Source organism: Diabrotica virgifera, chromosome 2, assembly GCF_917563875.1.
Source record: "Diabrotica virgifera virgifera chromosome 2, PGI_DIABVI_V3a".
Taxonomy (NCBI): Eukaryota; Metazoa; Arthropoda; class Insecta; order Coleoptera; family Chrysomelidae; genus Diabrotica; species Diabrotica virgifera.
The window spans coordinates 133,921,778-133,948,070 of NC_065444.1; the positions used below are offsets into that span (position 1 = coordinate 133,921,778).

Below are 26,293 nucleotides of genomic sequence, written 5' to 3' on the forward strand. Positions count from 1 at the left end.
CTTCTTCAGTTGTTACATTCCCATTCCGATCTTTAACGTGCTGTAGTTTAATTTGTGGTTCCTTTCTCATATATTTTAGGACTTGGAAAAATTAATTAATAGTATAAAATATATTCTATTTCCTTTCATGTTTCAGTTTTCCCAAAATCTTCCCATGCATTTTGTTTTTTTTTTTTTTTTTGTTTAACCATTCTTTTAACTTTGTTTCTTTGCTCTTTATATTTATCATAGACCAACTGATTTCTGTTTTGTATGTACATTTTCCATAAACGTTTCTTATTTTTCACTTCTTTTTTAATATCTGCATTCCACCAGCTCGTCTGTTTTTTCTTGTTGTTTCTTCTTGTAAATCCATTTTTCCATAAAAGTCCAATTTTTAAGAGTATTTCTTTAAATCCAGTCAACATAACAATATGGATCAACACTACAACCATAAATCTTTTCAGAGAAGCAGTGTGCAAAGTACAGATTTTCGTGGTGGTCGCCAACATCCAAAGCGGTTAGGCACTACAAGAAGAAGATCATATGTCTCTTACTGTTTTATTTGTTGGTCTACCCACCGTAACACGGGCTACTTTGCATCTTTTTTTTTACTTTTTTATTGCTGTAAATCTCCGGACTTGGGAACAAACTAGAAAGCATCGTGCGCGATTTTTGTCATTTGTTACGATTCTCAGGAGATAAAATGTATCACTTGCATTTATCGGTCTTTGTGGAATTTCCATTATTAGAACCTAATCTTCAAAACGTATAATATAGAATTTCGATTTTGAGCAAATTACTATTTTAGTTGGGAATTACCAGAGAACGGCATTTCTCGCCAGTGGCGCACACCTACAACCCCTACACACGACACTATATATATACACGAAATTTTCGATTTTCTAAATCTGACTGAATTGAAAATTGGGCCAACTCCCATCTTAAATTTCAGGAAAAGACTCACCCATTCATATGTCAACCATCCATTTTGGTCCAAGGGTGTGGATTTTACGGCCCTTCCTATTTAGGGTCTGTTTTTCGTTCTCGTCCCCAAAACTCCTAAAAACTTCGAAAATTTAACTCCGACCTTTGCGGCTTCTAATAGAAGCGATCATTACCTTTCCAACGCATGTCTAATTTTGAAAATCGGTTATACCGTTAAAAAATTACCGAGCTCAGAAATATGAGTCAATTTTTATTTAAAAAAGGGAAAATGTTTGTGATATGTATGTGTGTATGTATGTGTGTGGAAAAGTTAAACCGATCTGATTTTTTCTGTGTTTGAAGAGGGGGTGAGGGCCGATTCAGAACCGGTGTAGTTTGTGAGTTTTGACTACCCATAAGCCAGCTATAGGACTTGGTAGGTACAAAACGGCATATTTTTGGCGGTATATATCTTCGGTTCAAGAAGAGACAGGAGAACAGTAAATACACCAAATCAATAGTGTTGAGTTAAGCTTTCAAATGGTGTCTAAGCTGTTAGAATTAGACATACACACGGCTCAGTATAGCCGAAAAACTGAAAAACTAAACTTTGAAAATTTTGGTTTTTCGACAATTACTCCAAATTTCAACCTACGAATTACGCTAATAACTGAGCGTTTGTAGAAAGGCTTTAGACGAATCTAACGGTGTATACCTTATATCCGGGAAAATTCGAATTTTTAAGTTATAGGCTTCATAAGTATGATCAAATCTATTTCTTATGGGAAAAGCGGTTATTCAAGCTCAATAATTCCTGTAATAGCTTCAGTTATCATACTTGACCTTAGATGTATAAGATACTACTTGTCAATACGTTTCAAACTCATGTTTAGTGAACAAAATCGGTTAAGCCGTTTAGAAGTTATTAAGCTACAAAAGTATAATCCAATTAACGATTATTCCCTAAATGGTTTATGTAGTTGTAGTGGCTACGACGCTAATTTGATCTGGCAACGGGCAATCCGAGTTCATTTACCGGCCATCCCAATATTTTTTTCAATCTATTTCGAATAGAACAAAAATCTAGTGTACATTCGATGGACTCTAGATCATTTGGGAGATAATGCGACAAAGGCGACTATTTATAAAGCTTAACGTGTAATCGAGAAACATTGCATTCAACTTTATACATTTCATTTATAAATAACTTTGAAAAACTCCTGATACAAGAATAAAAAACCGCTAAACGCCGTAAGAATGAGTGGCGCATACAATATTCCAGCTACAAAACATCTGATATGAATATTACGTGGCGCGAAAATGTATTTTTATTTTGATGCAAAACAAAATTCTAGTTTTATTTTAAAAGATTTTTTCATAATATTTGCTAAATTTGAAGTAAACGCGCCACAAAAAAGTTTCAAAATTCAAAATGTATCAAAGTTACTCTTTTGCGTTTTACTTCAAATTTGACCAGAGTGCACCAAAATTTATGAATAATTAGGTCATCACGTAACTAAGTAAAATCTACAGGGGCGGAACGCTACGTTGGTGACAAAGGGGTGGGGCAGGGGTAAATATATAAATTAAAAGGGGTTTTTGCGACCTTAGTTATTAGTGCTTAGTGCTTAGTGCACCAAAATTTGGGAATAAGGAGATCATGACGCAACTTAGCAAAATCTTCGGGGGCGGAACAAAGGGGGACTCCTTTGTCCCCCGTGTGGGGGACAGAGGGGTAGGGGCAGGGGTGAATATAAAAATTATAAGGGGTTTTTGTGCCGTTCGTGATCGAGATAGGGCACCAAAAATTGGGAATAAGTAGATCATGACGTAACTAAGCAAAATCTCCAGGTGCGTAATTCTGCGTGGGAGGACAAAGGGGTGGCTTGCAGGGGTCAATATGCAAAACTTTTGTGTGATGCTCGTCGTCGAGAATATGTCCGCAACTTGCATGATCTACTTATTCTCAATTTTTGGTGCTCTCGATCACGAACGTCACAAAAATCCCCTAATAATTTTTTGTTCGCCCTTTATCCGCCACGCAGCGTTCCGCTCGTGGAGATTTTACTTACTTACGTCATGACCTACTTACTCCCAAATTTTGGTGCGGTAATTAAAGAAGCGATGGAGGGAAGCACGATCGGTCGCCGAGATGCAAACAGGATGCCCTACTGGTGAAATGCGGACATCGAGGCACAAAGAAATGAATGTATAGCAATGAGAAGAAGGTTAACGAGAGCAAGGGGCAGAACAGGAGTCCATCCTGATGTCATCGAGTAGATTGAGGAGGAGTACCGCGTACGGAAGAGGGAACTCTACAGGAAAATTCGTACAGAAAAGAGAAGGCACTGGAGATAACTGTGTGAAAGAAGAAGCTCGAGGTAATACGAGAGCTCTTTCCCGCCAGCAAGTGGCATGGAGTACGGATGGACGAGGAAGCTGACCCTTTACCATGGATGAACTCGTCGAGGCGTTGGGCGCACTCAAGACGCGCAGGTCCCCCGGTCTGGATCAGATATCACCTGAGGCGGTGAGGTGTCTGGGACGGGCGGAGCCCTCGTGGCTTCTTGAGCACATGAATGCACTGCTGGAAGCACAGACCTTTCCTGAGCCTTGGAGGACATCGAAGTTGGTACTGCTTCCCAAAGCTGAGGAAAAGTATCGACCCATCTGCCGTCTTCCATGCGTCGGTAAGCTGTATGAAAGAATGCTACGGGGACGTATCAATGGCATGATTGAGAGGTAGGGAGGCTTATCCCCGAGGCAATTTGGTTTTTGTAAAGGGAGAAGCATTGCGAGTGTATTCGACGCATTGCGCAATAGAGGGGATGAACACCGTTGGGCGGCCCTGTTGTTGTTCGATGTTAGGAATGCATTCAATACGCTGCAGTGGACCGAGGTAATGAAGGCAATGGAGGAGAGAGAATGTCCTGGATACCTGATGAACGTGGTAGCGGAATATCTGTCTGAGAGAAGAATTATGGTGGAGAAAGGCACGATTGTGGATGTGACGGCAGGTGTTCCCTAGGGATCTATCTTGGACCCGACGGGATTATGAACTGTGGATATGGTGGGATTATGAACTGTGAATATGGAGAGGGTACGACTCCTTTCGCGTTCGCAAATGATCTCGCTGTGCTGGTGGTGGCGCGGGACGAGCCAGATCTTAAATACCGGGTACGGAACGCAGGCGGCGTCGTGAAGAAATGGATGACACAGCACGGACTGAAACTCGCAGCAGAGAAGACCGAATCCATCATTCTGAAGGGGAAAAGGAACAGGCAAAGTGTGGAACTACAATATGCAGGGGCGTGTCTAATACCCAAGACACACGTAAAGTACCTGGGAGTGACATTGCACCAGAATGGAAAGTGGGGGAGCACGTGCGGGTGGTGACCCGGAGGGCTGCAAACAGTGCGGCTGCGTTGGGGAGGGTGATGCCCAACATTGGAGGACCCAAATCCGAAAGGAGGAGGGCCTTGCACGGTGTTGTGCAGTCGATCGTCCTCTACGCGACACCAGTCTGGAGTGAGGCGGTAGAGATACAGGTCTACAGGGGGCTCATTGCACGAGTGGATAGAACAAGTCTGCTGCGAGTGGCATGCGCGTACAGGACTGTGTCTGCCGCAGCCTTGTGGGTCATCACTGGATGTGTTTCGCTGCATGTGTTGGTAATAGAAAGAAAAGAACTATATGAGAGAAGAGACGTTGAGCTCACTATGGCCGAGAGAAGAAGGAAAGAGAAAGGTCAATTGAAAGATGGCAGGAAGAATGGAACAACACGGAGCATGTGGCACAGTGGACAAAGATTCTGCTACCTAACTTGAAAGATTGGATGGACTGTGGTCACAGACGACTGGGTTATTTCCTGACGCAGGTGCTCACAGGACACGGGTGTTTTAGAGCCTACCTCTCTAGGTTTGGAAAGGCTGACACTGATGAATGTCTATACTGCGGACACCCGGACACCGTTACACATACGATGCTAGAGTGCAACAGATGGGTAATAGAAAGGAACAGAATGGAAAGAGAGACAGGTGTGAATTTTGTGACAGTGCGAGAAATGATTGAGAGAATGACTGAAAATAAATCTGGTTGGACTAGTATACACAACTATATCCGGTGTAGTGATCAAGAAGAAAGAAGAGGAGGAAAAACAGCTTTACCAACAATAGGGGTGAGAGGGAAATATATTGTAAGTAGAAGGTAGAGGGAATAAGTTTTGATGAATGGCGAATAGGTGAGTTAGATTGTATGAGACAGACTGTAATAAAGAAGCTCAAAAAAAACACAAACAACAACAAAATTTTGGGACCAAAAAAAGGGGGAAACGGGGAAAAGGAAGGGCATCCTTGCTTACAGTCTGTGGATAAATGAAGGTAAAGTGCTTCATAAGCGATGTCGACCTTGCAGCGGCCATTCCGCTTTCGAAGCGCTGGATGACAGAGGAGGGTCTGGTTTAGCAGGTAGGCATTCGGCGTAGCCTCAGCGACGAGAGAGCGTAGTACCTCGGGAACTATCGCTGAGGCTACGAAGAATAAATCCTGCACTAAGGTCAGTCAGGCGGCGTTCTGGACTGAGATGTCTTTTGAAGATTCCAGACCCCCCTATTTATAGATGAAAAAAAAAAGATGTGATTTTACAAATCGCCCACTTAGAAACTGAAATTCCCTCAAATTGAAGCTCAAATCACCCAAATTTAAAGTTTTGCCGCATTTTAATAAATTAGTAGTCAAATGTAGACAACAGTAAACCAAAATTATACTACTTATCAACAGAGGACCCTGGAAATAGTTCATAGGTCCTATCGTCTTCGATTATATGAGAGTATAATATACAGTTCTATGTACATTCGCAAATTTAATTTACCATGACCCCTTAAAATCTTTCATAATTTTCCCCCACAAAAAATCCCCCAACCATTTCTACTTACAAAAATTCCCCTAGACGCTTTCAAACTACTCCAAAATTGTGGGAAAACACCCCAATCTGGAAACCCTGACTACCACTATTTTTTTTGCGTGGCGATTATCTTCCTCCCTTCCCTGACTATCTTCTATCTCATCCTGGCCGCATTAAATTCGCTTGATGCCCATTCCATCAGTTGACAGTTTGTTGGTTTTGGCACCAAAATATGAGGCATTTTAACATAGGTATGCCTAAAAAAGCTGAATTTAAACTTTCACATTACAAATCATCTAAAACGTTGTTTAATAAAGTTAGTTTACATTTATTTGATATATAAACACCATAAATAATACATATATTACAAACTAAATGCAAATCATAAATTTTTTTAAATTTTTTAAAAGTATTCAAGTTTAAATAATGCTGTAGTTTATTAAATTGTGTTATTTTTTAGTTGGGGATCAGGAGCAAATCCATGGGGTCCTGAGAAGGATGATCAATTCTCAAAACCAAACCATTGGGATGGTATGTTGGAAGTTGTCGGGGTTACAGGAGTGGTACACCTGGGACAAATTCAATCTGGTTTACGCTCAGCTATGAGGATCGCTCAGGTAAAACTAAATGTGATTACGTTAAGATTGTATTATTAAGTTTTAAATATATATTTGAAAGAACATACCAAATGTGTGATATCAAAAATATACCTATACTCTGGGCTAATTAGCAAAATACAAGGAAAAGTTATTTACCAGCAATTTTATTGCTGGAATCGAATCTTATGATTGTATATATTAATAATATAGGTATGCAAAGTCCGCAGATAGTGTGCTACTTTTTTATAAACAAAATGGCGCCCGAAAATCGTGTTTTTTCCATTTTTGCTCTATAACTCCAAAGATTTTAACTTTACACCAAAAACACCCAAATAAAAATTCACTGTAATTAAATTCTGCATAGAGACGTGTTTTTTCCGATTTATTTCGATAAAAATTTTCCCCGGAAGATGCAGGTTTTTCCAACAAAATTTTTAATTTTCAACTAAAATTTTAGATACGTAATTGTTCATGAATAATTAAATAACTTGGTAATATAAAAGATCCTTTCTTATAGATTATAATTCCAGAAGCCGATCGAAATTAAATGAACAGTTTAGCAACAATTGAATTGTTAATTAAAAATTTATGGTCGCTATAATAACCACAATAATTATGATACATAAGAATAACTAACTATGATTTTTGTATAAAACGACACTGTACCCATCTAATGCACTTTACGGAATTAAAATTGGACTATTTAAGCGGCCTCAGGAATATTTTAAAATTATAAAAAATTTTTTGGCTTATAAACAAATAGAATATCTCGGGAAATATTAAATTAAATTATGAAAACGGTATTGGTTAAAAAGCGGCAGGATGCTTCTTTTAAAAGAAAAAAAGTTTAATTGTGATGAGTGGTTCCTGAGATACAACCGGTCAAAGTTGACCGGCATTTACGGCAAAGATATAAACAATAGGATCATAATTTTTGAACCATTACCTTTTCATTTTTGACCTATTTCTCCACACAAATTTTCATATCTTTATAATACTCATAACATATATTATTATAAGAAAACTATCGATATTACGAGTTACCAAAATTCCAATTGCCAAAAATATCAAAATTCCAATCAAAAATTAGGTTGGAGAAAATGTAATCTCAAAGTACAAAATTGGTATACGTTAAAAAAATGCATTTTCTCGGCTTCCCATGAAGCAATTTTCTTCATTCTTTTTTTGTCCCCAAGTAACTCGAGTAGAGCCATCTAACTAACGCATTATTAAATGTCAATCTTTGTTTTATTATAATAAATTAATTTATTTATAAGACAAGAAAACTACATATTTTTTCCAGTTGTAGACTTTTTTTATATAAACTTACTACAAGTGTACCTTTTAACGTTAAAAACACAAATATTCTCATTTGAAAGCTGTATAGATATTTAAACAATCTTTATTTAAACAAATTAAAAAATTTTGTTATAATAAATAAATTAATTTATTATAACAAAACAAAAGCAACTTTGACATGTCATAATGCGTTAGTTGGATGGCTCTACTCGAGGGACTTGGGAACAAAAAAAGAATGAAGAAAATTGCTCCAAGAGAAGCCGAGAAAATGCATTTTTTAACGTATACCGATTTTGAACTTTAAGATTACATTTTCTCCTAATTTTTGATTGGAATTTTGCTATTTTTTTCAAGTTTCACTCCTAAAATCGATAGTTTTTATTATAATAATATATGTTATGAGTATTTTAAAGATATGAAAATTGGTGTGGAGAAATAGGACAAAAATAAAAAGGTGATGGTTCGAAAATTATGATCCAATTGTTTATATCTTTGCCGTAAATGCCGGTCAACTTTGATCGGTTGTATCTCAGGAACCACTCATCACAATTAAACTTTTTTTTAAAGAAGCGTCCTGCCGCTTTTTTTCCAATTTCCCGAGATATTCTATTTGTTTATAAGCCAAAAAATTGTTTATAATTTTAAAATATTCCTGAGGCCGCTTATATAGTCAGTCCAATTTCAATTCCGTAAAGTGCATTAGATGGGTACAGTGTCTTTTTATACAAAAATTATAGTTATTCTTATGTATCATAATTATTGTAGTTGTTATAGCGACCGTAAATTTTTAATTAACAATTCAATTGTTGCTAAACTGTTCATTCAATTTCGATCGGCTTCTGGAATTGTAATCTATACGAAAGGATCTTTTATATTACCAAGTTATTTAAATATTGATGAACAATCACGTATCTAAAATTTTAGTTGAAAATTAATAATTTTGTTGGAAAAAACTGCATTTTCCGGGGAAAATTGTTGTCGAAGTAAATCGGGAAAAACACGTGTTTATGCAGAATTTAATTACGGTAAATTTTTATTTGAGTGTTTTTGGTGTAAAGTTAAAATCACAAAATTGAAAAAAACACGATTTTCGGGCGCCATTGTGTTTATAAAAAATGTAGCACACTATCTGCGGACTTTGCATACCTATATTATAAATATATGCAATCATAAGATTCGATTCCAGCAATAAAATTGCTGGTAAATAACTTTTCCCAAAAACGGCCTATTCTCCGATAATCTGCCCAGACTACTAGCTTTAAATTTTTTTATTGATTTTTTACCACGCTTTTAGATTTGGAAATGAGGATACATGCTAAGAAGAAAAATTAACGCACCACTTTAAAAATAGTAGGTATTGGCATTTTTGATGTATCGAATTTCCTAAATCTGTTGTCCGATTTGAGTGATTTTTTCAGTACTTCGTAGCCGTAAACTTTAAGAATAGGTATCGATACTATAATATTGTTGCTAGACAGGTAAATGTCATTAAATACCGGGTGTAACAAGCATACTGTGTTTTTTCCTCAAAGTTCGGAACACCCTGTGGAATATTCTAGATATACAAAATATTGAAATTAAAACACTCAATAATTGTACTCAATAATAATTTCCCATTTGAATATACTTGATCAATAATTGTAGCCTTGGGCTTTCATAACAGTTTTTTTTTGGTTAATTGACTTTGTTAGATAATAAAAAAATTAGGTACGTTAACAACTAGCCATGTTTTCATCAATAAATCCGCATTTTTTTGCTTAATCTAATAAACAAGCCTAAAGTAGGCTATGGCAAATTAACAATTTGATAGATGTTAAATTGTTCACAGTCAAAAAGTGTCTAAAAGTCCTTCTTAGGTACGTTGTACATACTTCGTAGCTAAGTCATTCGCTGCGTAAGGTCACTGCTTGAACCCACTCGTCACGAATCAAATTCATTGTAGCATGTTCCATATCCACCAAACAAGAAAAAAATGACTGACTTATTTGAAACTTTAAATAATAAATCTACTAATTTTCACAACAAACCAGGTACTTTTTGACCATTAACAATTTGACATCTTTCAAACTGCTAGCTTCTCATAGTCTACTATAGGCGTGTTTATTAAGAGTGTAGGCGCAAATATTTTACGGCTATTCCTACTTTTTTGTCTTTACACGGCAAATTACGTGTAGTAAAATTCTCACTGGTATGGATATGTAAACATTACTTGACAATGTCATCTGTCATCATTAACTTTATGATATGGCTTTTGAATGTTCTTGGATAACTTTTATTATACAGGGTGTCCCGAAAAGATTGGTCATAAATTATACCACACATTCTGGGGTCAAAAATAGTTCGATTGAACCTAACTTACCTTAGTACAAATATGCTCATAAAAAAAGTTACAGCCCTTTGAAGTTACAAAATGAAAATCGATTTCTTTCAATATATCAAAATGTATTAGAGATTTTTTATTGAAAATGGACATGGGGCATTCTTATGGCAGGAAAATCTTAAAACAAAATTATAGCGAAATTTGTCCACCCCATATAAATTTTACAGGGGTTTTGTTCCCTTAAACCCCCCAAACTTTTGTGTACGTTCAAATCAGTTCATTATTGTGGTACCATTAGTTAAACACAACGTTTCTAAAACTTTTTTGCCTCTTAGTATTTTTTAGATAAGCCAGTTTTTATCGGGATGCGGCTACCTTTTTAATATGTTTACATAAAAATTTTATGGGGATTTTGTTCCTTTAAACCCCTCAAATGTTTATGTACGTTACAATCAAACTATTATTGTGGTACCATTAGGTAAACACAGTATTTTTAAAACTTTTTTGCCCCTTAGTATTTTTTTGATAAGTCACCTTTTATCGAGATGTGGCTTCTTTTTCAAAATATACCTAATAATGTAAATTATAAATAAATTTTCAGATTATTAACAGCTCTCTATAATCGTACTTAACCATATACAAATATGTGGTGGATTCGACAAGTATTCAAAATATCTCGATAAACACTGGCTTATCGAAGAAAAAGTACTAAGAGGCAAAAAAGTTTTAAAAATATTTTGTTTACCTAATAGTGCAACAATAATAATTTATTTGGAACGTACACAAAAGTTTGGGGGGTTTAAGGGAACAAAACCCCCATACAATTTTCATGGGGTACACAAATTTCACTTTAATTTTTTTTTAAGATGTTGCTACTATAAGAATGCCACATGTCCATTTTCAATAAAAAATATCTAAGAGTTTTCGATATATGAAAAAAATCGATTTTCAATTTGTAACTTCAAAGGCCTGTAACTTTTTTTGTGTGCACTATTGTATATAGGTAAGTGAGGTTCAATCAACCTATTTTTGACCCCAGAATCTGTGATATAATTTATGACCAATATTTTCGGGACACCCTGTATAATTGCTTAAATTATTAATTTAGTTAATTACGGTCAATTAATTCACGGTCCTGGTAAAGAGACAGTGAGATCGATTTAAATCCGCTCCGCAAAAAAACTTCAAATACTGAGGCTTTGCGAGCAGATAAATCACCAAAATATTTATATATAAATTCGGGTTCAAAACGTCCTCCGACGTTGTCCGATGCCTTGTTGCCAATATCTTCTATCATTGCAGTTTTCATCTTCTAATCCTCATACACTCATTGATCGTCTTACTCCCTGTATCCATGTCGTTCTTGGCCTTCCTCTTTTTCTGGTTTCTGTAGGTATCCATTTCATAATTTTCTTTGGCAGTCTTTCCTCCCCCATTCTCTGAACATGTCCGTACCGCGTTAATTGTTTCTTCTCAATGCATTCTACAACCGTTTCCTGTAAATTCATTCTTCGCTTTACGTCCTTATTTCTAACCCGGTCCAATCTCGATGTTCTACTTGCTCTTCTTAGGGCGTCCATCTCAGTAGCTTCTATTTTTCGTTTTTGGTGTTCCTTTATTCTCCATGTTTCGGATCCGTATACCAATGTGCTCTTAATCATGGTGTTGTATATCCATGATTATATGTATAAATGTGCCGTTTTCGTGGTCTGACCGTTCCAAATTTTTAACCTGTTCCACAATTAAAACTGCCCCTGTTCCAGTGTTCCCATATATCAAAGTTTATCCGACTAGACACCCTTAAGCTAAACAAATTTTCGACTTGCTATTAATCAACTTTTTTTTCATACGCGGGATCCAGACCTAGTACTTTGGTACTTATCTATCGAAAAATACAGAGTCGGCTTTCTGGACGAAAACAAGAAGCACATTGTTGATAAATCTAAATTTATTCAAGTGAACATTAATTGTTGATATAAATAAATAAATAAAATCGATAATTAAATAATATTTAAATAGTTTTATAATTCAAGTAAAAATTTTATTAATTTAATTTAATTAATAATAATCAAGTAGGTAAATAAAGTAATAGATAAATAAAAATGCAGAAAAATGAAGAAGACAACGATACAAATATAGTCATGATTAGAATGATGAAAGAACTAATGGGGAAAAATGAAGAAATGATGAACGAAATAAAACAAGTGAGGAAGGAACAAGCCGAAAACAATAAGCAATTAATGGAAATGAGGCAAGAGAATCTGAACTTGAATAGAGAAGTAAAGCAGCTACAGGAAAGAATCGAACACATAGAAAAATACAGTAAGAACAAAAATCTGATAATATCAGTACTAAAAATACACTAACGACGTTAGAAACATAAAAGAAGGAATGGAAAAATTTTTAGTCAGAGAATTGCAAGTTAAAGTGAAATTAAGGAACGCCACAAAGATTGGAGATAATCTCTGCGTTATAGAAACGGAAACAATGACTGAAAAAATGGAGATATTGAAAAACAAGAGCAAGTTAAAAAATCACAACGACCGCATTTACATAAACAGTGACCTAACGATGAAGAAAGAGAAGAAAGAGAAAAAGGAAAAATGGCAAGAATAGGATACAAAAAGTTAATAGTAGACGGTAGAGAATGGAGATGTTAATGACGACTGGTCTAATTAGTAAAGTACAAAGAAAGGTTATTTACCAGCAATTTTATTGCTTTAATCGAATTATAAGATCCTATATATTATTAATATAGGTATGCAAAGTCCACAGATAGTGTGCTAGTTTTATTATAAACAAAATGGCGCCGACAAATCGTATTTTTTTCAATTATTGCTCTATAACTCCGAAGATTTTAACTTTACACCAAAAACACTCAAATAAAAATTCATCCCAATTTAATTCTACATAGAGGCATGCTTTTCCCGATTTGCTCCGGCGAAAATTTTCCTCGGAAAATGTGGGTTTTCCCAACAAAATCTCGAATTTTCAAATACATTTTTTTGGGCCAGTAACTATTTCTTGTAAAAAGTAAAGCTTTCTTGGTATAGATTATAAATTCAGAAGCCGGTGAAAATGAAACGAATATTTTAGAAACAATTCACTTGTTAATTAACAATTTACAGTCGCAATAACAACCAAAATAATCATGAGACATTGATCAAACTTAGAAAGATTATAAAGGTGTGATGCCTATCTAATATTTTGTTGACAAAATATAAATTTTTCATTTTTTGCATAATCTTTAAATGTTAAAAAAAAATTGTTATAAACAAATTAACATTTCTTAGAAATTGTTTATTATATTCTAATTTTAAAAAATACTTAAAATGCGTATTTCATAGGTCTTGAAAATGAATGCTTTAAAAAAAATTCCAACCATTTGCAAAAAAGTTATGAAACAGCAAAATAAATATACGATTTCTCCATTGTTTATAATTTGTTTTAATTGTTTCAAAGCTTAAAAGTGAGTCTATGGTACAATCTAATTACCCACAAAGAATGTCAAAAATTAGTGCAATTGTTATATTTTAATCAAAGATTAAAAATACTTTTTTTTGTAATTTTTAGCGCGAAAGTAGGCTTGATACAGAGCCGGAGATAAAATGTTCACTCGAAGCGACTGACACGCTTAAACTCGCGCGAGTTGTGTATGTGAGCGGGTAGCTACGGTACTGTATTATTCTACTTTCGCGCGTGTAAATTACAAAAAAAATATATTTATAATCTTTAATTAAAATATAACCATTAAGCTGATAATCGATATTTTTTTATAAATAATTAGCTTGTACTTTAAACCCACTTCTACGCTTTGAAAGAATTAAAAAAAATTATAAACACCGTAGTAATCGTATGTTTACTTAGCTGTTTCATAACTTTTTTGCAAATACTTGCAAAAAAGTTTTAATTCATTCATCTTCAAGATATTTGAAATACGCATTTTAGCTATTTTTTAAAATTATAATATAATAAAAACTTTCTGAGAAACGTTAATTTGTTTATAACTACTTTTTTAAACATTTAAAGATTATGCAAAAAAATAAAAAATTTATATTTTGTCGACAAAATGTTAAATGGGCATCTCATCTTTATAAGATTTCAAAGTTTGATCAGTGTATCATAATTATTTTGGTTATTATTGCGACCGTAAATTATTAATTAACAATTGAATTGTTGCTAAAATATTCGTTTAATTTTCACCAGCTTCTGGAACTATAATCTAAACCAAGAAGGCTTTTAAGCCACCAAATTATTTAATTATTGGTAAATAATTACTTATCTAAAATTTTATTTGAAAATTAAAGATTTTGTTGGGAAAACCCGCATTTTCCGAGGAAAATTTTCGTCGGAGCAAATCGGGAAAAACACTTCTCTATGCAGAATTTAATCACGGTGAATTTTTATTTGGGTGTTTTTGTTGTAAAGTTAAAATCTTTGGAGTTATAGAGCAATAATTGAAAAAAACACGATTTTCGGGCGCCATTTTGTTTATAAAAAAAAGTAGCACACCATCTGTGGACTTTGCATACCTATATTATTAACATATAGGATCTTATAATTCGATTCCAGCAATAAAATTGCTGGTAAATAACTTCTCCCAAAAATGGCCTATTCTCCGATAATCAGCCCAGACTAAAATTATTACAAAACAAAATCTAGGCTTGCATAAGCTCTTTATTGATTTTAAACAGGCTTACGACTCCATCTCACGAAACGGACTATATGAAGCAATGAGATGACTAGGAATACCAGAGAAACTGATACGATTAGTTAAAATGACGCTAACCAATACAGTCAATAAAGTCATGATCGAAGGTAATCTTTCAAATCAGTTTAACGTCAATAGAGGATTAAAACAGGGAGATCCCCTGTCAACAGATTTATTCAACCTAGTACTGGAAAAGATAATTAGAGGAACCAATATCCAAACAAGCGGTACGATACTCAACAAAAGACAACAATGCATAGGTTTTGCAGATGACTTGGTGTTTCTGACACGTTCAAGAATAGAACTTCGAAAAATGTTCAAACAATTTGAAGAAGAAGCTAGAAAATATGGCCTGAATATAAACCAAGAAAAACCAAGTATATGGAAATGAGAGGGGGAAATGCAGAAGAAAATAAATGGATCACTCTAACGACGAATGACAGAGAGTATAAATTTGAGAAGGTAACTGAATTTGAGTACCTTGGAGTATATATATATATATATATATATATATATATATATAATCTAAACCTTTCTACCTAACGGTGTAAGGTGTTTACAAATACATTTCATACATCTACATCATATATAAATCGTCTCCAATCTTGCTTATTCTTGGCCCTTCGTTTCGCTTCATTCCACGTTGTATTTTTCGTCCTCAGAATTTCTACCACTTCATCGTTCCAAGTTTTCTTTGGTCTCCCTCTTCCTCTCTTGTTTTGTACTTTTGCCTCCCATATGCGTTTTACCTGTCTATCATCGTTCATTCTACACAAATGTCCAAACCATTTAAGCTTGTTCCTATCTAATATTTGTGTTATTGGTTCGACTTGTAGTTCTTCTCGCACACTGCTGTTTCTTATTCTATCACGTCTTGTAATTCCTTTTACTTTTCTTAGGTACTTCATATCCATGGAGTTTATTCTGCTTTTCGATGATTGTGTTAGCACCCAGCTCTCACTACCATAGGTAAGGATTGGCCTGAACATTGTTTTATATACCATCATCTTTGTCCTGCTGCTTACTTCTCTCTTTCCAATGAATGTTCTGTTTAAGCTGTGGTACATTCTGGACGCCATGGTTATCCTTTCGTTGACTTCTTCTTCTGATCTTCCTCCATTCTCTATTTTCACACCCAAGTATTTATATGTTGTTACTTGTTCTAGTTTCTTGTTATTTATCTCTATATTTACTTGTTTATCTTCATTCCCCATGACCATTATCTTTGTTTTCTCCATGTTTATTTTCATATTTCTCTCTTCCAGCTCCTCTTTCCACATTATTAGGTTCCTTTTGAGGTCATTTTCGCTGTGTGCTAGTAACATCAGGTCGTCTGCAAATGCACATACTGAAATTCCTATAGGTTCTAGTCTGTGGTAACCAATGTGTAATTTGCGTGTCTTTGCTTCATAGTGTGGGGCTCAGTACTCCTCCCTGCTTCAGTCCATCATTTATCTCAAAAGTTTCAGAATGGGTATTATCTTTCCTGATGTAGCATTTGTTACGTTTATATAAGCTTTGTATAGCCTTCCTCAGTTTGAGATCAATATTTCTTCGTTCGAGACTTTCCCATACTTTGTATTGTGAAACTTTATCGAATGCTTTTTCTAAATCTATAAATGCTGCATATACTTCAGTTTTAGTAGTTCTCGTTTTTTCTGTTACTTGTTTGATCGTAAAGATGTGGTCTTGGGTACTCCGGCCTTTCCTGAACCCACTTTGTGGTTCTGCTAGGTTGTGTTCAACTATTGAACTAAGTTTTTTGTTTAAAATATATTCGTACGATTTTGACACCACACTTAACAACGTAATACCTCTGTAGTTGTCGCAATTTCTTGTGTCCCCTTTCTTAAAAATGGGCAATATAATTCCTGTTTTCCAATCTTCTGGTACAGTACCCAAGTGCCATGCTTTGTTGAGAATTTCTGTTAACATCTCTACCCCTGACACCCCTAGATTTTTCAGCATTTCTGGTGTGATCTTATCATGACCTGCTGATTTTCCTACTTTTAGATGCGAGATGGCTTCCAGTACTTCATTCTTATCGATATTTTCGTCTTCGTCGTCGTGTTCTACGTTGGGGGTGGTCGTTTGTTCATGTGACTCATTACTGGTGGTTGTTCCATTTAGTAGATCTTGGAAATGCTCCTTCCATCTTTTCATAATTTCGTCTTCATCTGTCAGTAGTACATTATCTTTTGATTTGATCTGTCTTATGTTTGGTTGTTTGTCCTTTCGTAGGTTCTTCAAAACTCTGTAGAGTAACTTCTGATTTCCTTGGCTATTTTCTTCTAATTTTGTTCCAAATTCTTCCCAGGATCTCTGTTTGGCTCGGGTTACTAGTTCTTTGACATTAGTACGTTGTTCTTTATATAGCGTGCAATTATTATCTGTTCTGTCTCCGAGGTATTGTTTCCATAAACTTTTCTTTCTTTTCACTTGATCTTTAATTTCTTCGTTCCACCACCTTGTCTGTTTTATATTTTTATTTACTACTATTGTACCACATGTTTCTTTTGCTGCCTTTAGAATGGTATCCTTAAATTCTAGCCAGAGTTCTTCTAGATTCAGACTTCGCCATATTTGTCTTCTGTTTTCGATGTGTGTTTCTGTAGTGTTTTTATATTGTTCAGCAATCTTTTTGTCTTGTAACTTATAGGATCTGATTGATTCGTTCCTATTCTTGTTCTGGCTTGTCATTTTTGTTATTTCTTGATGGTTATTATCCTCAATTTTCCACTTAGCTACTAATAAGTAGTGGTCACTGTAGATTTCTGCGCCTCTATTAATTTTCACGTCAGTTATTTCTTTTCGATTTTGTCTGTTGATTAGTACATCTATTATTGATCTTTCATTTCTGCTTCTAACTTCTCTGGTATATTTGTGTATATCTTTGTGCATGTAAAACGTATTCGTTACTATCAAGTTGTTCTCCATGCAAAAATTGATCAATCTATTTCCATTATTGTTTCTGGTCTCCTCTCCATGCATTCCAATTACATCTATTGTGTCATTTCCTTTTCCTACTCTACTGTTAAAATCTCCCATGATGATTAGTCTGCCATTTACGTTTTCCACTATATCTGTCAGCTCCTCCCAGAAGTCATCTTTTTTACTTGCAACTTCATCTTCACCTGGTCCATATACAATTATTATTGTTGTGTTACTAGTTTGATCTATATTCATTTCAATTTTTAATATTTTCTCAGATATAAATTCCCATCTTGTCATGTGCTTTATATGTTCTTTTGCTATAATGCAACCAACCCCTGCGGCCGCTCGTAGCTCTGGTTTTACTCCACTGTATAACAGTAAATGTCCCCCTTCTTGTTCTATGGTTCCCTGTCCTTTCTTTTTTAATTCTGTTACTGCTAGGATGTCTAGTTTGTAACTTTCAAATTCCTGTATGAGTTCTCGTTCTTTATCGTTGATACTTCTGATGTTCCACGTTGCTATTTTCAGTATTTTCATTTTTGTGTTGCTCGTTGTTGTGTCTGTTAAGATCATATCCTTATTCGTTTCCTTTTTCGTTGCCATTTGTCGGTCCATTTCTTCGTCTATTGTCATCAGTTTTTTGACCTAAATTTTTGTTTTTCCGTAGATGAGTGTTTTTCTAATCTATTTTCATTTTCAATCCAATCGAATTGTATGTTATCAACCCATAATTTTTTATATCCAATTCTCACTCTTTTTCCTTTCTCTCTTTCCTCTGATGCCCTCCTTTTTATTATAGATTGCGTTTCTAGTTCTTTTTTAGTGAGGTCGTGGTCAATATATGTTCTCTTATGTGGATGGTTCTTCAGTTTCGTTTTGGCTTCCATTACTCTCAGTTTGTCTCCGAATGATTCTAATTCTATGATGCATTTGTTTTTCCCTATGCTATATACTTCTTTCAGGTCCACTTGCAGTTCTAGCAAATCTGTCATGATACTTTTGGCTTGTTCCTTTAGACATTTATTACCGACGTTGTCTGTCTCTATACCAGTAATGACAATGTCTTTTCTCTTTTTGTCTCTTTCGTTCTTTTCTACTTTTGTTGCGAGCAGTTCTATGTCTTTTTTCATTCTGAAAATTTCTTCAGTTAAAACTCTGTTCATATCAATTAGTTCTGTTATCTGTTTAGAATTTTCCTGCTTTATTTCCCGAATTTCGGTTATGAGGTTTTCCAACATTTTCATCATTTTATTCAGTTTTTGTTCGCTGTCGTCTCCCATATTTAATTGTACACGATGTTTTATTCAATAATTTACTATTGCTGAATTGTGTGTTGCCTATGCTATCGGCGTATTTCACTCTTGCTGTATGTATTATGTATTGCCTACTCTATCGGCGTAATAGATGCAAATATGTAATATGTTCTGTGGTTACGTTTGTTTGTGCTGTGTACGTCAGGCGTAAGACATTTGACACACTTCAACCGTGCGGATGTCAGAATCATAGAAAAAAGTGTTGTCTGATTTGGTAGAATGCGATCTTATCCTTCAAAAAATATGTCACGTATTTCAGCACCTGGGAAATTGGAAGGATACTACAAATCTGGCCTCCACAAGTGGTCTGTAGCTTCAACATGATAGGTGTGAAATTTTAAACGTTCTTGCTGTTGATTGGATAGGAAGGGTAGCGTTATCTAGCCTCCACGCTAGGTACACCATAGCCTCCATACGGTACTTCCAATATTTAATATTATTTTATTAAAGTGGCCAATAAAGGTAAAACACAAACAACTTTTGTTTCTTAATTATTTATTTATACAATAATGTGACATTTTACATAGAAATATTAGTATTTAATTTCGATTAAATATATGTTTACTTGTTGAATTTATCGGCTGCACACAACAGCTGATCGGCCATTAGACCCAACAACAAAACGCGAAATAAAATGTGTATTTTAAAACTGTTGGATAAACAGTACCTACAATCAGAAAAACTTACCTTTAAAAAGGTACTCGATTATGAAATAACAAAAATATCAAAAAACACGACTGAATATCAGCTTTTTATGGTAACACAAACACAAACCAAACACATCACATCATGACCGACCATATAAAATAAGTGAACGACAACGAACGAACGAACACGAACACAGATTACAGATTCACAGATAGCGCACGATTTGTCAAAAGTCATGTTCGACCAATCACAATGCCGACATCAGCGCCTCTGACTAAACGGAAGGAAAATAAATACGATTACATGTTTTTTATTAGAGTTAGCGGGGCATGGTCAGAATATCTATTCCGGCGTACTTTCAAGGTTATATCTATTTTTAATATCAATGATTTTGACTTACTACTTCTTGTTTTAGCTTCTGATTTCACTCACATTCACTGCTTATTGTTCCAGTTTTCCAATGGTCACAATTTCGCAATTTTCTGCTCGTAAGTTTTCGTTGTTTCGAAATTTTCTTACGGAGCGTATTTATCACGTGTTTACTATCACCAGTGGCGTCCACAGCAGCCACCTGCTGTGGACCTTGGAGTAACCGTTACAAATAGAGGAGACGAAGAGAGAGAGATCGATAAACGGTTGTTGAAAGCTGGCAAAGCAGTAGGATCATTAAACGCACTGTTGAAGGCCAAAAACGTGTTCAGGGCAGCCAAGATTCGAACTTATGAGACAATAGTGAGACCAACGGTGATGTATGCATGTGAAACTTGGACCATGAATCAGAAACAAGAAAAAAAACTAGAAATTTGGGAGAGGAAAATCTTGAGAAAAGTTTTTGGTGGCATCAAGGAAGCTAACGGGGAATGGCGCAGAAGAACAAACCAGGAGCTAATGCAGATATATAAGAGACCCAAAAAAAAACATAAAATCAGGGCGCAGAGAGTTAGATGGTTGGGACATGTTTCACGAATGCCACAAGAAAGAAACGTCCTAAGAGTTTTGTTAGCAGGAGAACAAGGGAAGAAAAGAAGAGGGAGACCACGAAGGAAGTGGTTGGATGCCGTCCGGACTGACATAGAAGAAATGGGTACAAGAGACTGGAGAGAACAAGTGAAGGACCGGAAAAAGTGGAAGAATATAGTCAAGACTATCGAAGCCAAGAGCCTCTAAGGCCTGTAGCGCTGTTGTATATATAATTAACATGATAATTTTTTCACTAACTATGTATTCAGTGATTGTAATATATACTGTACAACACAAACTAATACTCAATCGAGAAAAGAAGAAAAGTTATAAAGCGATTTTTTAATAATATACATATTGTTGCTGTGGAACGCTTACAATGTTGAACATCTTTAACAACAAAATATATCCTAGTGTATTCTCTGCTTGGATCTTCCATAAATAATAAACAATAAATAACTATTTATTAAGTTCACATATTAAATCAATTATTTATCAAATACACTATTAATATTATTTAATCAACCACTCAAAATATTCCCGATGTCATGTCAAATATTTAAAATTGTCACTGTCTTGTCACCATATTCTATTCGACTCAGTGCGTTGTATGACAAAGATAGCGAATGTTCGATTTGGAAAATATCACCACGGACATGGTGTCCATTTTTTTCGAATCCTGAAAAAACTAATAAATAGTTTTAAATTTGAACGCAGAATGAAAAACTAGTTTTCTCAGGATTCGAAAAAATGAATCCCATTTAAATAGCATTGGAGCCGAAACAATGTACCGATCCCCTTAAATTAAGCCGAAAATAAGGAATTATTGATGAAAAAATGGCTAGTTGTTAACGTACCTACCTAACTTTTGTTTGGTAGGTATAATACCTACCAAACTTTGAGGAATAATACAGTATACTTGTTACACCCGGTACACAATGACATTTCATTTACCTAGCTAGCAACAATATTACTATATCGATATTCTTAAAGATTAAGACTATAACATTTTTAAAAAATCACTCAAATCGGGCAGGAGGTTTAGAAAATTAGAGACATCAAAAATGTCCCATTTTTAAGGTGGTGCGTTAATTTTACTGCTTAGTGTTGGTATTTAAACAGATTCTATATATACAGGGTGTTTCATTAGTAATTGGAAATATTGTAACTGTAGATACCTGGGCTCAAAATATTAGGGTTTACCTTAACTCACTTAAATAACATGTGGTTCCTTACTGAGTTACAGGGTGTTTAAAAGTTTAAAAATTATTTGTACCCAATACTTTAAAACTATTTTGGCATAATATCCTTGTCATACTCGGCAGGAAGTGTGGGTACTACACATCTTACTAAATTATGTTAAATAAACGTTTCTTGCTTTCACCAGTGGCGTCCGACAGGGGAGAAGTGAATGGTTGACCCTTCCCACATTCCTTCTACGCCTCTGGCGGAATTGCTATTCTTAGTGCAATTTTTTGATTCTCCAATATTTTCCATGTAAATAATATACTCTTTATTCGTAACGATAAAGTCATCTGCTATGGCTAAGAGGTAGCCATATACAGGGTGTCCCAGACGATATTTATCCACGCTATATCTCTTAAACGAATAAAGATTTTCAAATGGGACAAAAACTGATCTATTCCATTTCTATTACACTTTATTATGACGTAGAAAAAATAATTTCCTAAGTATTTATCCCTTATATAGTTACAACCCCTAACTTTAAATTTTTTAATAGCACCCTGTGTATTTTTTATTGTATTTTTTTTTTTGGATGTGGTCTTCCATCGTTTATTCTCAATAGATTTTTCAAAAATAAAATGGGTTCGTAAGTAATCAAGGAAATATCAGTTTATTTTATTATTTGGTTAAATTAATCAACGAAAGCCTTAAAGCTTAAAGGAACAATAAAAATAAAAAATGTAATAAAAATCTCATGAAAAGAAAAATTAAAATACCAATTAACAAGTAATTGGACTTCGTAAGTCCTAAGTTTTCACCCAAAATAATCGAAAGTAGAAATGAAAGTCGATATTTGAACTCTTCGTGTAACTTTGCGTCGATTAATATCCGATTTTACTAATTTTGAGTCATTTTTACTAAACTTTGGGTCATAACTGTTTAGACGGAAATGACTTGAATCCGGAACTAAAGATTCAAACTCGACTTTTCAATACGCTTCGACTAATGTGTTACATGTACTATTTCTGCGACTATAATGTGGCGCTTCCGGTTAGAACTTTTTAACCGGAAATTATATAAAAAGCACAATTATGCATTTGTTCTCATCTTGCTAAGGCACGTCGAATAGTATATCGCTTATACTATTTCGGTGACTTTAAAACACTACTTCCGGTTGGTACTCTAAAACCGGAACCGGGATTTTTAATACCATCCTCCGAGCTTTTATTCGACAACCCATTTGTCATTATATCTGTATTAAAATGGAGGAGTTGTATTCGCGGACGGGCGGACAGACGGACAGTCAGGAAATCAGAAGTATATATTTGTTCTCGTCTTGCGAAGGCGCGTCCTTATAATATAATATAATTATATCACTTGTACTGTTCCGGTGGATTTAAAACAGTTTTTAACGGTTTGCCCTCATTTGTCATTCTAGCTGGTATAATGACGGAGGAGTTGAGTTTACGGTATTAAATTCAACGTTTTCACATTTTTTCATTGGTGAAAACAATATTATTTACATTAAATGTTTTAAATTGTAGTTTAGCTGCTGCAATACACATTTCGAATATCCAAGATAAAAATAACCGCAAAAGTCTTTCAAATATTGTGACCACATTATAAGAGATTTTCTGTGAAATTTTGCTCACTCTTTTAGAAGATAATAATGCCCCTACGAAGCCCAAATTTTGAAAAATAATAGATAGTGTTTTAAAAAAATTAAATACCAAAAGTTTAACAAAACCTAGTTCGTAGAAGCAAGTATGTATCCTAATATAATAGAAACATTTTTCTAACTGAAGTTTTTCCTTCAATCGAAACATTTTTGCGAAAACGTGAAAACCGAAAAATGACAAATTGAGCATGATTTACATACATACCAGAAATCTTCTGGGACGATTCAAAATGTATGTTGCAGCAGGTGTACTACTACAATTCGAACATCTAATGTAAATAATATTACATAATTAGTTAATATTGTTATTTTTATTCATTTTTTTCATGTAATTTTTATTATATTTATTTATTTTATTGTTCCTTTAAGATTTACGGCTATCTTGATTAATTTAACAAAAATTAAAAGCAAACTGGTATTTTCTTGATTACTTACGAACAAATTTTAATTTTAAACAAGTTGTTGAATACACGGTGGAAGACAACATCCAAAATTAAAAAAAAATGTACAGGGTGCTTTTAAAAATATTAAAGTCAGGGGTTGTAACTAAGGGATGAACATTTAGGGGTTGATTTTTTCTACGCCATAATAAAGTGTATTAGAAATGGAATAGATCAGTTGGATCAGAAATGGAAGATGTCTATTCGTTTAAGAGATGTAAAGTGCATAAATTAGTCTGGAATACTCTGTATGCCCGTCCGACGAGCTATAATGAGTGAAACGTAGGTAAGGGTGTTTATGGCCCTCTCTGAACAAATTAAAATATATAGGCGAGCGCACACCCATAATTTGAGGTTTAGAAATCTAAAAAGCGACCATGGCAAATTTTGGTCATTCTTTATGTTTTTGAGGTCGCTGAATCCGAATATGAAATTTATTTTTATCTAGAATTAATGGAACATGTTCAAAAATCAAATGTTATGCAAAAATACGAAAATTCAATTTTGATGATTTTTCATATTTACCTCGCTGTATCTTTGGTCGCTGTAAATATTTCCTTTTGAAAATTTTACTGTCTCGTCTTTGAAGTACTTAGATAACAACGAGAAGTTGTTAATTTTTAAACAATTTGTCGCCAGATTTCGATACTTTCATGTTTACTTAAAAAAGTTAGGTGACAAACTTTTGAGTTTATAATTTTAATTAACACAGTATTAAAACATAAGTCATGAAGAAGTTTTCTGGAAAATTTCAAGTCAAAATATGGAATAGGAAAAAGTTATGTGACTTTATATACGAGTGGCACTCCCCCAAAAAACGCTTATTTCTCGAGGTACTGACCACGGTGTGGTGAATGGCTAATTTTGATCATACTTTATGTTTTTGATGGTGCTGAAAACGAAAATGTGGTTTATTTTGAATTTTAGATGGGGAACATTGTCAAAATCGCAATTTTACCCTAAAAATAAAAAAAAATTAAATCACGTTTTTTTTTAATTAAAAGTTGCACCATTTTTTTTCTATAAAACATTTTATTTTTTGTACTCTATATTTTAACATAAACTTGACTAAAAAGCTAAATTTCAAATTTCGTGACTCAACTTTTGCGATTAAACTTTGCAATTCAGGAATCTGCACCTTTTATTTTAAACAATTCATAACTTTTATTATAATAAGACAGAAAGATTGAAAAGGTCCCATTGTCTTCAGAAAGTTAAGAAAAATATACTATAAAAATTTCAGAAAAAAATATTAAAATGGAACAGAGTTGTAGTGAGTTAAACGCAAAAAAGGTGATTTCATTTTTTATTTTTAGGGTAAAATTGCGATTTTGACAATGTTTGCCAAAGTAAAATTCAAAATAAACCTAATTTTCGTTTTCAGCGCCATCAAAAACATGAGGTATGATCAAAATTATCCATTCACCACGCCGTGGTCAGTATCTCTCGAGAAATAAGGGTCTTTTGGGGTGTGTCGCTCGTCTATAAAGTCACATAACTTTTTTCCTATTGCTTATTTTGACTTAAAAGTTTTCAGAAAACTTCATGAATTATGTTTTATCGCCGTGTTGGTTAAAATTATAATCTAAAAAGTTTGTCACTTAACTTTTTTAAGTAAACATCAAACTAACGAAATCTAACGAGAAAATGTTTAAAAATTAAAAACTCCTCTTCTAATTTGTTTAAACATTTTGTACAAATCTAGTTGTTATCTAAATACTTCAAAGATGACACCGTAAAATTTTCAAAATGAAACATTTACAGTGACCAAAAATACAGTGAGGTAAAGTTAATAATCATCAAAATTGATTTTTTGCATTTCTGCATAAAATTTGATTTTTGAATATGTTCCACCAATTCTAGATAAAAATAAACTTCATATTCGGATTCATCAACCCCGAAAACATAAAGAATGACCAAAATTGGTCATTCACCTTAAAGTTGATTTTCGTGGTCGGTATAACGTAATTTTAGGGGTTGCTGCCGTACGCCTAATAAGGCGTCTCTTAATTTCGTTTTGCAGTGAATTATTTTATTTTAGTTTTACACCTAACTGAGTATTGGAACCAAGTTTTCGTTGGAATTTGCCATGATGAATAGACAGGTAGTGAGGTGCAACTTTTAGACTTCCCCGTGTCTTCTTTCATTCATCGTTCGTTTGGCTTGCAAGTAATAGAAACCACGAATAGGCGTAACCAGAAACTTAGACCTAATAGAGGTTTTATTTCTCTGGAATAAAACTTCGAATTGTTATTTTCAATTAGTGCAGAGTCTAATTGTTTTTTCTTTACGGATTACCATTGACAACGCAATTTTTTTAAATAAATTTCTATTGTGGAAATATAAAATAATCGTAACATACACTAATCACAAAAAGTATCGCATAATTTTTGAAACA

The 26,293-nt window shown here is 34.1% G+C and overlaps 2 protein-coding genes across 8 annotated transcripts in view; one reads left to right on the forward strand and one right to left on the reverse strand.

Annotated features, from left to right (window-relative positions):
- The window catches only part of LOC114336460 (diacylglycerol kinase theta), a 338,858-nt gene that overhangs the window by 254,368 nt on the left and 58,197 nt on the right, over window positions 1-26,293 (forward strand). For all 6 annotated transcript variants that reach the window (XM_050642805.1, XM_050642807.1, XM_050642806.1 and 3 more), the window contains one exon: window positions 6,269-6,425. In XM_050642805.1, coding sequence (XP_050498762.1) covers window positions 6,269-6,425 — 157 coding nt within the window. The remainder of the gene's footprint in view (window positions 1-6,268; window positions 6,426-26,293) is intronic.
- The window catches only part of LOC126879629 (uncharacterized), a 442,662-nt gene that overhangs the window by 153,010 nt on the left and 263,359 nt on the right, over window positions 1-26,293 (reverse strand). The window contains exon 11 of one of the 2 annotated variants that reach the window (XM_050642813.1): window positions 5,850-6,065. The exons of the other annotated variant lie outside the window; for it this stretch is intronic. Within the exon in view, the coding sequence (XP_050498770.1) occupies window positions 6,051-6,065 (15 nt within the window). The 3' untranslated portion in view covers window positions 5,850-6,050. Of the gene's footprint in view, window positions 1-5,849; window positions 6,066-26,293 lie in introns of those variants that run through there. 2 annotated transcript variants of the gene reach the window in all.